Below are 14,426 nucleotides of genomic sequence, written 5' to 3'. Positions count from 1 at the left end.
TTTGTTAGTATTTGTGGGCACAGTTCAGGTTTAATCATCACAATGATTGATTTTGACAAAAGGAAAAAGAAACAAACTTTTTCGTGACAAAATATCAACCTATATCCAACATTATGTACATAAATGGAATAAAAACTACAGTCTATATCTGTACAGGGAGAGGGGGCTTTTCTTTCCTCTTCTCTCGTCTTCTTCATGTCACAGTAAAGTCATTTGGCCACACACAATTCTCAGGATTTCACAGTTCCTTGCAATTACTCCTCTCTACACTCAGCTCACTCGATCTCAGTGAAGCGTGAAAACATGGCCTTACGAACAGCATCCTTGTAGGTGTCAGATGCTGTCAGCTCGTACGCGCTTCCTTTTATACCCAAGCCTGTTCCCTTGGTCCTTAATGAAGCCTGCAGGGAGACAAGGAGCAGCTATTAGAGTAGGCAGACCGGACACTGGTGCCCCCCTCAGGTAACACTGCTAATTACTTCACGAGTGGGTAAAAAAAAGAAATAAGAACACAGTGAGAGGCTTATTCCATCTGTTATTTTTGAATGTTAGTTTCCTCACCGCAATAGGAGTAGTGATGCCCTGTTGGTGGCGCCCCAGGCCTTTGCCTTCCTGCCAGCCCATCGCTTGCAACATTTTGTTCCCGATATTATCGCTTGTTAGGCCGTCTTTGGTCGGCTGCTCGTAGTCTCTGTGGAGGTGGAAGACGGGTCGTGACAATCCGTACATTTACTAAAACCAGACTCTTTAAAATATGTGATAGTCCAAATAAAAGTTTATTCATCAAATATCTCAATAATGTCGTTAGAAGCCGAATAATTACTGCATGAACACTTTCATTCAGACTCAAACTGGCCTGGGCAAATCTGCACATGCTCCACAGATCCCACCTCTGGGTTTGACCCAGAATTAAAAAGAAGGAAGCGAGAAAGAAACAGTCCAGGGCGGCTCTTTATTTGGACTGAGGAGACCCGAGTTCATGCTGTGTCAGCTTGAAGAATGGAATACTTTTAAGTGCACAAATGGTCGAAAAGGCTCCAAGCTACTAACGAACCGTCAAACAAGAAAACACCAAATACCAACAAGCTGAAAAAGGGAAAATGGTGCCATCGAGCGTAGTTCACTGTGCGTGGAAACATACTGAAAAACTGTGAGTGACACTTACTGTGTTGGGGCTGGAGGTTGATAGCGTTTCTTCTTCTTGGGTGCAGGAGGTTCAGGGACACCGTACTTCTCCCTCCTCTCTGCCGCTCGGTCTCTGTATTTCAGCTGAAATGACCACGACACATTAGCGAGACTATGAAAGGAGAAAGACTGGACAACATCTTACGAGCCAAATACCTCCGTCTCTTTCCTCTCCAGCTCCTCTAGTTCAGCTTCCGAAAGCCTCGACCTTCTCTGGATTTCCAGATTTTGCTACAAAGTTGAAAGAAAACGTTAGTCGAGCTAACACGAGCTAACACCATCATGTAAAATATCCTATTTCCATCTATATTCACGATCACGTTTAAGATCTATAATATCTTTTCCATTTTCACATTTCTGTCCTACACTGAACAGATGGCACTGCCCGGAATATTCATGGCCACTGCCGTTTTCCACACTCACCTTGTGGAGGTCAGAGAGCTGCTGGTGACGCAACAGAGCGTCTTTGGTGGGAAACTGACGCCGACACAGCAAACAAACCATTTTCTTCCAGTCTGTTATGTTACCGTCGTCCTCGACCGCTCTCTCTGAGCCACCCTCCTCTGGGTCACTGTCGCCATTATAGGTAACAACGGGGGCAATCTGCAATTAGAGAGCAGATTTAACAGATTTGACTCCATTAATAATTGTCAAGGGGGGAAATAACGGCAAAGGCGCAAAGAAACCTTATCTGGAGTCTCCTGCTCAGGGATCCTGAACTGTTCATTCATGAGGGGTGACATTTCGAAACCTCCACTTTGCTGAAAGGAAACAAGAGACAAATGAAATGTAAAACACAAGATGGTCTGGAAGATAAAGGCCAGTCTCTCATGTCCTAGTTTTTATGACCAAAACGCTAATGACAGCCAAAGGACTCACTGCACTTCATGTCAGATGTGAAGTATTGTGCAAGAATGCATTCCCAGATGAACTTTTTATTTCTTATTCACCATGACACTTATCCAACTGATAAGAAACAGTATGAGGGTCTAACAATGACACTACCTTCTTCTCAAAGAGGAAGAAACCAGCATCAGCAGCTGCAGACTCTCTCCTCTCTTCCTCCTTAGACAGTCCTTGGAAAGTGCTCTTGAAACCTTCTTTTTGCTTATTTAAGCTTTTTGCCCACCGCTCCATGTCTTTTGCAATCTGCAATTTCATTGACAATATTTTTATTTTAAAAGACACAACAAAATAGCCTTAAATTAAATTAAAATACCTTTTGAAAAGCAGCATTTACCTGTTGTGCAGATTTGCTTTTGGGCTTCTCTTTTTTCTCTTTGGGCTCTTTGTTGTTTGAGCAGCTTGCTGCGGACATCTTCTCTGCGTTTGGGTCTGCTGATGCAGGAAAGTACGTCTGCTTCTCGCTGTCCCAGTACAGGTACTGCTGTGTCTCTGAGTTATAGTAGTACTATTGACGACAAGAAAAAAAATTAAAAAGCCATTTAAAGTCACAGTTCTGATAAAAACAAATAAAAGACAAGAGTGTTTGGAAGGATTTTTTGATTCTGCACATACCTGGCTGCTGGGATCATAGTACAGGCCAGTCTGTGGATCGTAATAGTAACCTGAAGACTCGTCGTACTGATACGAGGATGAATCTGGGACATCTGCAGTTAAACAAAAAAACACCAGGGCAGATCAAATACAGTATGATGCTATGTTATTATTGGCATTTTCTCTTTCATCATCACCAGTATATTAGATTATCATGATTCGGCAAATCAATACACTTAAATTAACAATTTATTCATTTTATATCGAAACAGCAACAAGCGGCCTGTCTCTAAATTATAGACGGTACATGCAGCTAAATGAATTATTTTACCTGACGTGTTAGCAGTCGGGGCGGCACAGGCTGTGACTGAGGAACCTGCTGGTGTTACCAGTGATGGAGCACAGACACTGGCAGGGTGTTGATGCACGACATCGACCACACTCGCTACTTGATGTGGCTGCAAAGTGCAAATGAATCACGATTATCTTCCACATCCATCACACAATACTAGAGAGCGTTACTTATAATCCTTACATTATATACACACTATATTATTCATATAACAATGAATAGGTCTGTCTGATGACTGTACAGTAGATGACGTGTTGTAACTACCTGTATAAGTGGCTGGCTGACGACGACAGGCTGGTAGAATTGAGCCGTCTGTGAAAGGACCACACCACTGGCAGCAGGGAGTAATGTCTTGATTCCTGGAGCAGCTGGTGACGGGAGCAATTAAAAATTGCAGTTTTAAACTTTGTGTAAAAAAAGGCACCAAAACACTGTGAGTGATTAACACCTCGTTATTACCTCCGAGTAATCCATCTCCAATGACAGGAGTCAATCCTTCCAGCTGCTGCCGCCACACTTGGAAATTCTGTCCCTAAGTCAGAAAAATAGTTAGAAAATCATGGCTCGTCCTCATTAAAAAGAAACATTATCACAATAAAGTTAACTTAGTTAAAGTTAAATAAACTGACCTGCGTTTGTGGCGGTGCAACGACCTCTGGAGGAACGTATTCAGAGGAAGCCCCTGAACCCTGTTTCAACTAAAGAGACAAGTCAGTTAACAACACAAAACAACACAAGCTATATATAAAACTGCATCGTGTTTTGAACACAAAGAAAAACCAAATAATTATACCTGGCTGGACGACCACTGGGCAGCAGCGATGGCTGTGCTGGCTGCAGAGAGAGCGCAGGCTCTGGTCCCATCGTGCTGTGCAGAGTCTCTGAAAAAGACACAGGGCGTTCATTTTTCAACAAATATGGCAAAAGAAATTAGCCCCTAATTGTAGGATTTCTACATAACATTCTTTTCCCCCAAGAAAATAAATACATTTTTAAAGTATTGTATTGTATTGCGTAGCATGTATAATTAAAATTCCATCATCCACAATGTGTAGTCATGCACTACCCCAAGCCCCAAAGGTGCTTAACTGTGCTGGATTCTATTCATAGAAAGCTAAATATGAATCCAAGCTGTGTGAGGTGTGATGACTCACTTCCTAGCACTTTTGGCATAATCCACACCGATTGTTTTCCCATCCAGTTTCAGAGGTGGCTGAAGGCTCTGGAGGATGGTGAGCAGCTGAGAAGCCTCCTGTAAGCAAGTAAAGACACAGCATTGTCACACTTGCGTACACTGACACTCCCTCGAAAAATGATGCTGCACTGACTAGGGATTGGGCTTTTCAAGCTAAAAATGATATTTGATATATTTGGTCTTATTGTAAGTCGCTTTGGATAAAAGCATCTGCTAAATGACATGTAATGTAATTTGACAGCCCACTAACCACAAACCCCCTGCACATGAGAATTAGTGAGATTAATGTAGGCTTCACAGTGTGTTGAGCCAAGAGAGGCAGCTAACATGATGCATTCAATGACCCTGGTACATTTCATTTAGGCTTTGAAGAGTTGCTGCTGCTGCCACCTTGTGGTCGTGGATGCACCACAAATCAAATTGACATTGAAGACTGCATGTTTGCTTCCTAACGCAATCATTGAAATTATTGCTCAATTTGGTATTTATTTTTATTGTAATAACCAGGGCAGCAATGATTATTAATGGATTCCTAAATTAATTGTCAACTATTGAGTGTTTTTTTCTATAATTAAGAAGTCATTAAAACATGTTAATTTTGGTCTTTGGATCAAACAAAACATTCAAGAACATCATCATTTTCAGGTTTGGGAAACATTTTTCAACATTTTGTGACATTTCATAGAACAAACAAGTACTTGATTAATGAAGAAAATAAATCAACAGATTAAATGATTAAGAAAATAATTATTAGTTGCAGCCCTAGTAATAACGAACAGTCGTTCAGTGATTGACATTAACAATCAAACAAATAATTCATGCCCATCCCTTGTACTGACTGTGTACATACCAGGGGGGATGAGAGTTGAACAAAAGCAAAGCCTCTATTTTGTCCTGTTTGCTTGTCTTTGATGAGGCGGATGTTGCCCACAGACAGATTGGCGTAGGGAGACAGTATGTTCAAAATCCCATCGACACTTGAAAGGGGGGCGATGTTCCTCAAAATGATTGCTGTTAACAAAAACAGTCACAATGAAAAAATGCACAATGTTGTAAAGATGAAATACTTTGAATGTGCAGTAGAAAAAACAACAACTCACTATCTCCATTGTAATCTCCTGGATGTTGAGATTCCATGTTTAACCCATTTACTGCGGGGGTCTCTCCATCTACACGCCATCACAACAAAGAGTAACAATGTATTGGTCTGGACAAGAGGACAAATCCAATTTAAAAGAAAATACCTATGGTTTGATAAGGCTACCAACTCACCAACTTTGGCTCCTCCACACCTGAAACACTTCAGCCTTTTCCGGAAATTGTACAGACCGCACTGTAACAAAGTCAGTGAAAATGTGTTGTGTTTTTCCAGTTTACCGATGCAGCAGAAACACAAAAAACAAAGCAAAAAAATGTGTTGGGAAAAAAAAAACCACTCACAGAGTTGCAAAGCCAGTTTTCAAACTTCTGTCTCCTGTTGCTGTAGTGCACTGCAATGCTTTTCCCCTGGATCACCAAGTTGTTCTGTGAAAGTCAGAGGGTCCCCAGTTATTTCAAATTGTGACATATTCAAGCCACAGAAGCAGGTGAGATCCTGCCATTACCCCACCCAGTGAGTGAGAGCATCTGGAACAGGGAAAGAGTGGCTAGGCTTACACTCGCTGGTTAGGTAGAGTGTCTTTGGGGAGTACAAGGGAACAGAGGTAGAAAGAGAGATTGACAGAGAGATTTAGAGAGAGCGAGAGAGAACTGCAATTCTGTGTACGAGGAGATGAGGCCTCAAAAACAGTTCAGTGTGTTTGGGACCGGAGTGCTGCCAGCTCATCCCAGTCTCATTCCAGTCTTCGGATTTTAAATGGAAATGAGGAAAATATCCAAGTGACTGAGCTGGAGCAAAATGTGCTATGAAACCACAGGGAAGTGAAAACTAAAACATTGGGGCCCACTCTGTTAATAAAAAAAACCCTAATATTGAAAGAGAGGCATGGTGTCTGACTGGGCATGTAACAGACACATGCAGAATACATCACTGCATTTCAGAAAATACAGTGACTTATGCCTAAATTTATAAAACACATTAAGAGAAGCAGCTGAAAGATGATTTTAATTTGGCAGGAAATGTTACTGTATCGTTAGAAAATGAATCATCCAAGTGTGTGATATCAAAAAAATAATTGATTCTAATATCACAGTTTTTGGACTGACTAACTGAACTCTGCAAACAGTCATCACCCTCACAGCATTAGTTAACTGGAGCTTTAATTCTAGACTTGGTGATTATTGAGGCAACCTGATTGGTCTCCATCCATCGGGTAGAATCTTGCAAGTGATAAAACTCCACGAAGGCGAAACCTCGGCTTATACCTAGAGACAGCATTCAAATATAGATGGGAGGTGTGTTAGTTAGAATGCTTTGATGGAACATGCAAACTCACATTGGGTCTTGTACAGTCCAATTCAAAGTGTAAAAAAAAACAAAAAACGGAGGTGGGGAGGAGGGTGCTCATAAGGTCAAGAGGATGGTTGCTGCATTTTGTTTACCATAGCTTGAAATGATGCTACTAACATGATAGAGGTATCGTACATACTGCACCTGACCGCATCACCAAAAGAGACATAAAGGATCCTCTGAAACTGGTATGACATTTTATATAGTGGTAAAAGTGGGTTTTATGACTGGTGCATTTTGTCTGAGGGTGAGACACGCGCCACTGTAAGGCATCAATCACCTGTTCTCTTCCTCATCAAGCGTATGTCCACAGGCTGCGGTCCCTGCAGCTGCTCGAGTACTGTGCGGATCTGGAATAGAGAGACAGGCGGTCAGAGTCATCCGACTACAGCTGCTGTTCTTCAGTGTTTTTCAATTTTTTTTAACATCAAACAAAGAGATCAAAGTTGCTCTGTTAGCAAACTAAAAAGCAATTGTGGTTCTTGTCACTTGACTCCTTACTAAGTTATCCATGTAAAAAAAACAAAAACTTTTGCTTTGAGTGTAGTTCTGAATGCTACAGAGTGTATCATCACTGTAGGAGGAATTCTGACAGGCTTTTGTGTTAAAACACGCATGAATGTCCATACAACTACAATTATTGTAGGTTAACACCCCACCAATGGCATTTTTCTTTAAATGACCATTCCTATCTCGTGTGACTTTACCCTTTAAAAAATACTCTCAAAGTTCTGGCTCACGATTAAAAAGGGTGAACTTCAAACTGTGGATTAAGACCTTCAAATTGTGAAGGGCAGCATTACACCTCTCGGTGAACAGCCTGTCATAAATTAGGAGAAGAAGAAGAACTGTAAGCTTACATCATCCTCTGTAACATGGAGAGAGAGGCCCCTAAGCATAATAGTCCTGCTCTCCTCCTCTGACTCCATTTTGTAGTCCTGGTCTGGATAATCATCATATTCATCATCAGATCTGTCACTGTTGTGCCGTTTTCGCCCCCTCTAGTATAGACAAAACAAAAATGTAATGCTGTTAGTGTTGAATTTTGACATTTCCAGTGGTTTCTGCTTCTACAGGTGAGAAAAAGATAAAGATGTTCCTATATTCACTTACCTGTGGACTGTCTCTGCGGTCGTCAAAGCGCTCTCTGTGTCTATCATCGTGTCTATCATCGTGTCTATCATCGTGCCTATCATCGTGTCTATCATCTGCCCAGCGCCGGTCATAATCCCTCTCTGCATCTCTACTTCGCCTTTCATGCCAGTCTAGATCCTCTCTCCTTCCATCTGAACCATATCTTCCACTACGTTCTCCACGACTGGTCCTGTAAAAACAAGAACCAACCGATGACATAAATACAATGAACATGTGCCACAACAGCTGGCTGATGTTTCGTTTTACCTTTTATCGCTTCCCATGGTTGACTGTAGAGAACACGTGCTCGATCAAGAAACTGTAGGGAAAAAATATTTGACTTCTGTCAGTGAAAAGCTAAAAAGGGTTAACAGATAAACAAACTGAAGCTTCATGGTGCATAGTTTTCATGGAATTTCCATGAACTATTTCAATGTTCATCCTCAGAAACAACTACAGAAAGCTGTTGGTAACACCTCTTCAATGACCACATTGCTCGATTATTCTGGCTAACTTGCCTTAGTTTAATTAAGTGTATTCTGGTTAGACAGCTTTGGATTTTAGATATTTTAATGAATTCAACACCTGCTTTGAAGATCAAAGCATCTATTACAATCATCATGCTTTGTTTCTTCTTCTATGGGATTTAACAGCAGCTTGTATCCAGTGGTGTGCACAGACAATTGGAAGGGCAGGGGTTAAAATTTAAAGGGCACCACCTACAGCATTCCAGTGGGCCAGGGGCCACAAGTACACTTAAGGCAGGCATGCCCAAAGTACAACCTGTGGCCAACGGAAGCCCGGCCCTGGTGACTGAATTTAATGTGGCCCTTTAGATGGACCTCCACACATTATTGTTTAAGTAATTTCTAGACTTAAACAATAAGTCTCCCCCCCACACCACTGCTTGTATCCATGATGTTGCATTACTGTCATCTTCTGGAATTATGCTAGCAATGAAACAATTACTAAATTAATCGTCAACTATTTTGACAATTATTAAAACAAGATTTCCGATCGTTTCAGCTTCTTAAATGTGAATCATTTCTGTTTCTTTACTCCATATAACAAAGAAATCATTAAAAGTTTGAGTTTGATTGACAATGTGTGCAATGATTTTGTGAACGTTCTAACTTGACAATATTTAACGTGCCGTTTCTAATGGTTCACTTTCTGGTTCAGTGTGATATGAGTACTTGTACAGAAAAGTTATTATGAATAAGGTTAAAGTATTGTGGATTTTCTGTATTTTGATGCTGTTGTTATACTTCTTTATTGACTACATGTATATTGATGATTGCTGCAGACAACATTTCATTCCACACAACTTTTAGTAAAAGTGTTATTCATGTTATTATTTTAGTTTAACACATGGAGGTCATAGCGGGTGATATCACTGGCTTGACCTTAAACAACTTAATTGCCAACAAGACAAAGGTATAAGCTGTCTCAGATGCCGTGAACTTCAGCTAAAATACAGCTAAATGTGCCCTTAAAACATCACTTTTCGTTTTCGAATGTAAAGCGAGCATTAGCCCTTTGCTAACACGAAAGCAAACAGGCCACTTCGGCTAACGAAAACAAAAGCTAGCGAACGACGTTACCTTAAACGTTTGACGGAAACGGTAAAGACCTTAAATTCAGCCGTAACTCAGCTGATGTTGACCGAACGACGAAAAACAACTATTTAAATGACATATATTTGCACTGACCTGATTAGCGAAGCTTGCTATGAATGCATGTCCTTCCAGTCTGTGAAAGAACAAGTCTGTCCTTTTCTTCTTCCGTTTTTTATTTGTTTTATTTAGGTTTAATGGCGGTTGGCAAACGACGATTTGGTGCATTACCGCCACCATCTGGTATGGAGTGTGGATCAATTATTTATCAATATAATATTTATGGTCATTTGTAGGTAGCCTTCTCCAATTAATGATAATTTAATTTTGAATCATAATGGTAATAATGGTAATATTGAGATGATTTTGAGTGTTTTGTCGCATCTACTTAAGATGGTTTTAAACAGTTCTGCAGTAATAAGTATGTTATACTCCTAGTTCTTTATTTGTTGATTTTAAGGTTTTACTGTAATAAGTACTATTGTGCTATGTACATGATTTTTGAGTTTAATTTCAAACGTTGGCTTAGGCTGAATCCTGTGACCTTATTAAATGAGTTAAGCCTTGTTTTATCCTTATTTGTGATGAAACCGTTTTGCATTTATTTACTTGTCATCGTTGGTTGCTGGTTGTTGTTTTTTAATCGGTCCCCTCACAGTTTTTGAAAGCCCACTCTTGTCTCGAGTTCGAGGCCACACCATCGCCAGGAGACGCTTCCCTCCATCACCACTCGGTGGCACTGCAGCCCCGGGGAAAGAGATGCTGATGAGCGACAGAAGCAGAAATCTGCCCCTCATCCTCAACACTACACCACAATGAATGTGGCAGTACGCACGAAGTGATAAAGGTTGTTCGATTCATTCAACTACCTCACATTGCGCCCGGTGTGCGTCTGCCGCAGCGGTGAAGTAAAACGCCGCAGGTGCTGCCTGCTGCTCCGCGCGCTAAGAAGACTCGCCATCTCCCATCGAGCACCAGGAAGAAGGTAGCCAGCTAGCTAGCGTTAACAACGTTTTTTCATTGGCACAGTTAACCCCCTCCATTTTCTGGTTTATGTGACAATAACAGTTATTGTATATTGATTAATACAAACGACACATGTTTTGTAAATCAACAGGGTCGTTTCTACGTGTCAAATTGCTCCTTGTCATCTGTTAGCTTCATGGCTAACGAGGTTTAAGGACTGACGGTCCATCCGTTTGTGCTTTCGAAGCATTTCCGTTGTAGCTACTGTTGGGGGTGTTGATGTGAATGTTGAGTCAGCATCAGTTGTTTTCACTGTTCTATTGTTTATCTATTGTTGCCTATTTCGCTTTCGGTATCTGCGTCCACGGTTAACCCTCAATTTCATCATTCGGTTCTTTTTTTATTGTTGAAATTTGTTAATTTCCCCGAGGGAACCTCCCAGAGGGATCAGTAAAGTCGTCTGTCTGTCTTTTTTTAATCCTCACAGTTTGTTGGTGTTTAGCATACACAATTGTGGGAGGGATAATCCAGAAGGATTGAGAAATAAGGATGAGAATGAAGGAGAATTTGCAACTGTTTTCAACAGTTGAATGGAGAAATATGAGAGCATTGAAGTGTGATGAAGCAGGGTGAAAAATCATGATCAACTGCGTTTAAGAAGGAACTGCGATTTTTTTTCCCTGTGGAGGGCAGTGTTGCAGAACCTCCTAGTGAATCATTATTATTATTATTATTATTATTATTATTATTATTAAAAGACCAAAATGTGGCAATAACGGACTTCAGTGATAAAGAAATAACTTTGGAGGGCAGCATTACACCAAAAGTGTGGCTTGAGTATAGGGTGCAAAAACTGATACTCTAAATTGACTGATTGCATTACTGTCTCCATCTTCTCTTAACCTTTAGCTTTTTAAAATCCACCTGACCTTTCTCCTTCTAAATCTTCTTCTTTGATGCTTTACACCAGGCTGAATGGCGGAGCCGGAGCTTCTGCTGGACTCCAATATCCGACTGTGGGTGGTATTGCCCATTGTCTTCATAACCTTTCTTGTTGGGGTGATACGGCATTATGTCTCCATTCTTCTTCAGAGTGACAAGAAGCTGACTCTAGAACAGGTTTCTGACAGGTATGTGATCTGCAGTTGTGAGGTGAATAATGTTTGGGGAAAAAAATGCAATTCATCCAATGTCTTTTTTCCTTTCTTCTCCATCCAGCCAGGTTCTTATTCGGAGCAGAATTCTCAGAGAAAATGGAAAATACATTCCCAAGCAGGTAGAGATCTCTCTTATTTGATATTGTTACATTCATGTTTTTCCTATGTCTAACACGTTTCCTTCTCTATCTTTCTTCTTCAGTCCTTTTTGATGAGGAAGTTTTACTTCAATAATCAAGAAGATGGATTTTTCAAGAAGACCAAAAGAAAGGTTGTTCCACCCTCTCCAATGACAGGTAAAGTACATAATGCAGGGCTGACTCCTTTCACTTTTCCAGCAGGTGGAGAAGCAACAGACCACTTTTCTGGGTCTCGAGAAGCTGCTTACTTACTATAAAACCTTTCCTTTGCTTGTCTCACATTCACCGCTTCACTGTCAGTTTTCAGCTGCTCACTTTTCAATTATAACTCACCTTTTACATAGATATGAGGAGGAGAGAGTCTGGGAGAATGATTCTAAACAATCCCAAGATAATGGTGTGTTTGACGTGCTTTCACTGTGCAAGTGAAAATCATTCGTAGCCAGCTGTGAAATTTGAGTGGCACCGCTTGGAATCATGTAGCACTGGTGTACTAGTGCAGATTCTGGATGAATACTATTAAACCTACCTGTATGAATTAAAAACCTATAGAGGTCAATAACAGACTGTAAACTGGATGCCAGGACACATTCTGCAGCTACAATATATGATCCTTCAACTTCACAGCCTCTTCTCTATTTATTTGAATCACTTTGAATCAATGTTAATGCTATTAATATTATGGATGTTCTTTAACATCCGCTGCTAAAACACATGTCTGTTGTAAAAAAAGGCCTATTGAGAGTTTATAGAAAATGTCAAATGCCAAAAATGCTGTTTCTTTTGACACATCTACATTTTTAGGAAATGGCAAATTCAACTAACAATAGTTGATTCAACTGATATTGACTCATTGGTTTCTTCCTACAGATCCCAGCATGCTGACAGACATGATGAAAGGCAACGTCACCAATGTGCTTCCCATGATCCTCATTGGTGGCTGGATCAACTGGACATTTTCAGGATTTGTTACAAGTAAATGATCTCTCTTCATCACCCGATTTCACAGCTTATCGTGCAGAATGTTGCATGCTGTGAGTTGGAGTAGCTACTAATAAAGATATTATTAATTGATATATTTTATGTTTTTTCTGAACAGCTAAGGTTCCGTTCCCTCTTACGCTGCGCTTCAAGCCCATGCTGCAGCAAGGAATAGAGCTACTCTCGCTGGATGCATCCTGGTAAACAAATAAAAGACACACTGCCGTTACGTATTTAAGAATATGTGTTTCAGACCTTGAAACGTTTGCTTTTGTGTGCACTTTTCATCCAGGGTGAGCTCAGCATCGTGGTATTTCCTGAATGTGTTTGGACTTCGAAGCATGTACTCGTTAATTCTGGGGCAAGATAATGGTAATGTTGAGATGATTTTGAGTGTTTTGTCACATCACATTGTGAAATTCTACATTGCATTTAGATTTGTATTTGTTATCTTTGGTTGCTGATCTCACAGGCGCAGACCAGTCGAGGATTATGCAGGAGCAGATGAGTGGTGCTGCCATGGCCATGCCTGCAGATACAAATAAAGCATTTAAGGTATATTTTACGGTCAACATAGTTTTGGGAGTTGTGGTTTGTTGAGTTGTTCATGTTTGTTCTTGATTTTAGGCTGAATGGGAGGCACTGGAACTGACTGACCATCAGTGGGCGCTGGAGAGCGTTGAGGAGGATCTGATGAGCAGGGAGCTGGACTTCGATGGCATGTTTAGCAAAGAGCTGCCAAGCGGCATCTTCTGATGGCCTTGGTGTTACTATTTGTAGCCTTCAATTTACATTTTGTATCATTGAGGGAATATTTTTTCTGTTAAAGACAGAGATTGGACGAATCCCTTAATGTTATGCAAAGTTTACATTTGCTTATTTGTAATCCTTGTTTTTCTATTTTCACCTGTCTGTGAAATACCTGAAACTAAAAAATACACTGGTTAGGTGACCACCTTGTAGATACTGAAAGCATTTCTTTGTTTTTTTTCATCTTTGAGATTTTAAGTTTGGTAGAATTTAGGATGCTTTCACTTATAAAACGTTTTATTGTTTAGCTTTTTAATGTATGCCATCATAATGCCATTAAGTAATAGAAAGCATTTTTTTAAACATTAAGATTTGTTGTCTTCATTGTTCCATGTGTTGTAGAAATACAGCACTATTTTACAGGTCTGAACGTCATTTAATAAAAGTAACTATGTTTAAAAAAAAAACTACCTGCTTGGCTAGATTACAAGTTATTGTCAGTGATTAGTGTTGGCTGGGCAAATGCTTGTGTGATTGAAATATCGCTTTAAGCATTTTGACTGTTTTATTTTGTAAAAAAAACTCCCTTTTGTTGTTTTTTTACGGGATAAAAAGTCTGTTTTAGCTACCTACATTTAATTGCTGTAGTGCTGCAATTATTGCTGCATTTCCTCAGAATTTGCAAGTCAATATAATTTCTTTTAAGAGATAAAACTTCCGTTAAAGAAATAGGAAACTGGATAGCTACGCATTTGCACACAAAGCAAAGACATGCAGCAATGTGACGATGTGATTGTAATTATGACACTGAATAGCATCAGCAAATGTAATCTACTCTTGAAAGGAAACTATCAAGACATCTGTGACCCACTCAGCGTTCTGTATTCAACCTTATAGGCTGGGTTAAAAAAAGTTGTATACAAATACTAACATCTGGACAAGACTTGGACAGCAAAAAGTATCAATACGCGGGTGTTAAACCCAGACAGGAATCGGCAGCTGTT

General features: G+C 40.2%; 2 protein-coding genes across 2 annotated transcripts; one reads left to right on the top strand and one right to left on the bottom strand.

Annotated features, from left to right (window-relative positions):
* LOC122768530 (RNA-binding protein 5-like) lies at positions 1 to 9,609 on the bottom strand. Its single transcript, XM_044024593.1, has 25 exons — positions 9,525 to 9,609; positions 8,080 to 8,131; positions 7,792 to 8,002; positions 7,539 to 7,679; positions 6,959 to 7,028; positions 6,520 to 6,593; positions 5,670 to 5,753; positions 5,502 to 5,562; positions 5,330 to 5,398; positions 5,080 to 5,240; positions 4,189 to 4,286; positions 3,828 to 3,915; positions 3,664 to 3,732; positions 3,494 to 3,566; positions 3,299 to 3,402; positions 3,014 to 3,140; positions 2,704 to 2,795; positions 2,426 to 2,596; positions 2,191 to 2,334; positions 1,872 to 1,946; positions 1,609 to 1,788; positions 1,342 to 1,416; positions 1,166 to 1,269; positions 562 to 691; positions 1 to 401 (listed from the first exon to the last, which is right to left on the bottom strand). The coding sequence occupies exons 2-25, from the start codon at positions 8,094 to 8,096 to the stop codon at positions 276 to 278; spliced, it is 2,544 nt and encodes an 847-aa protein (XP_043880528.1). The 5' UTR covers positions 8,097 to 8,131; positions 9,525 to 9,609; the 3' UTR covers positions 1 to 275.
* A 562-nt stretch (positions 9,610 to 10,171) lies between these two features.
* Positions 10,172 to 13,889, top strand: emc3 (ER membrane protein complex subunit 3). Its single transcript, XM_044023040.1, has 9 exons — positions 10,172 to 10,413; positions 11,365 to 11,524; positions 11,613 to 11,670; positions 11,754 to 11,847; positions 12,562 to 12,666; positions 12,791 to 12,872; positions 12,965 to 13,044; positions 13,145 to 13,227; positions 13,300 to 13,889. The coding sequence occupies exons 2-9, from the start codon at positions 11,370 to 11,372 to the stop codon at positions 13,426 to 13,428; spliced, it is 786 nt and encodes a 261-aa protein (XP_043878975.1). The 5' UTR covers positions 10,172 to 10,413; positions 11,365 to 11,369; the 3' UTR covers positions 13,429 to 13,889.
* Positions 13,890 to 14,426: the final 537 nt, after the last annotated feature.

This window comes from Solea senegalensis, linkage group LG4, assembly GCF_019176455.1.
Source record: "Solea senegalensis isolate Sse05_10M linkage group LG4, IFAPA_SoseM_1, whole genome shotgun sequence".
NCBI lineage: Eukaryota > Metazoa > Chordata > Actinopteri > Pleuronectiformes > Soleidae > Solea > Solea senegalensis.
Note: the sequence above shows the minus strand (reverse complement) of the source record. Positions and strands in the feature narration are given on the sequence as shown.

Bases quoted from the DNA above. Each gene is read 5' to 3' on its own strand.
- emc3 (XM_044023040.1), top strand. From the start codon at position 11,370: ATGGCGGAGCCGGAGCTTCTGCTGGACTCCAATATCCGACTGTGGGTG. The intron at 11,525-11,612 runs GTATGTGATCTG...TTCTCCATCCAG, and splicing joins CTAGAACAGGTTTCTGACAG to CCAGGTTCTTATTCGGAGCA. The intron at 13,045-13,144 runs GTAATGTTGAGA...CTGATCTCACAG, and splicing joins AATTCTGGGGCAAGATAATG to GCGCAGACCAGTCGAGGATT.
- LOC122768530 (XM_044024593.1), bottom strand. The intron at 5,241-5,329 runs GTGAGTTGTTGT...TTTTGTTAACAG, and splicing joins AGGAGATTACAATGGAGATA to CAATCATTTTGAGGAACATC. The intron at 1,789-1,871 runs GTTTCTTTGCGC...CTCTAATTGCAG, and splicing joins AGCAGGAGACTCCAGATAAG to ATTGCCCCCGTTGTTACCTA.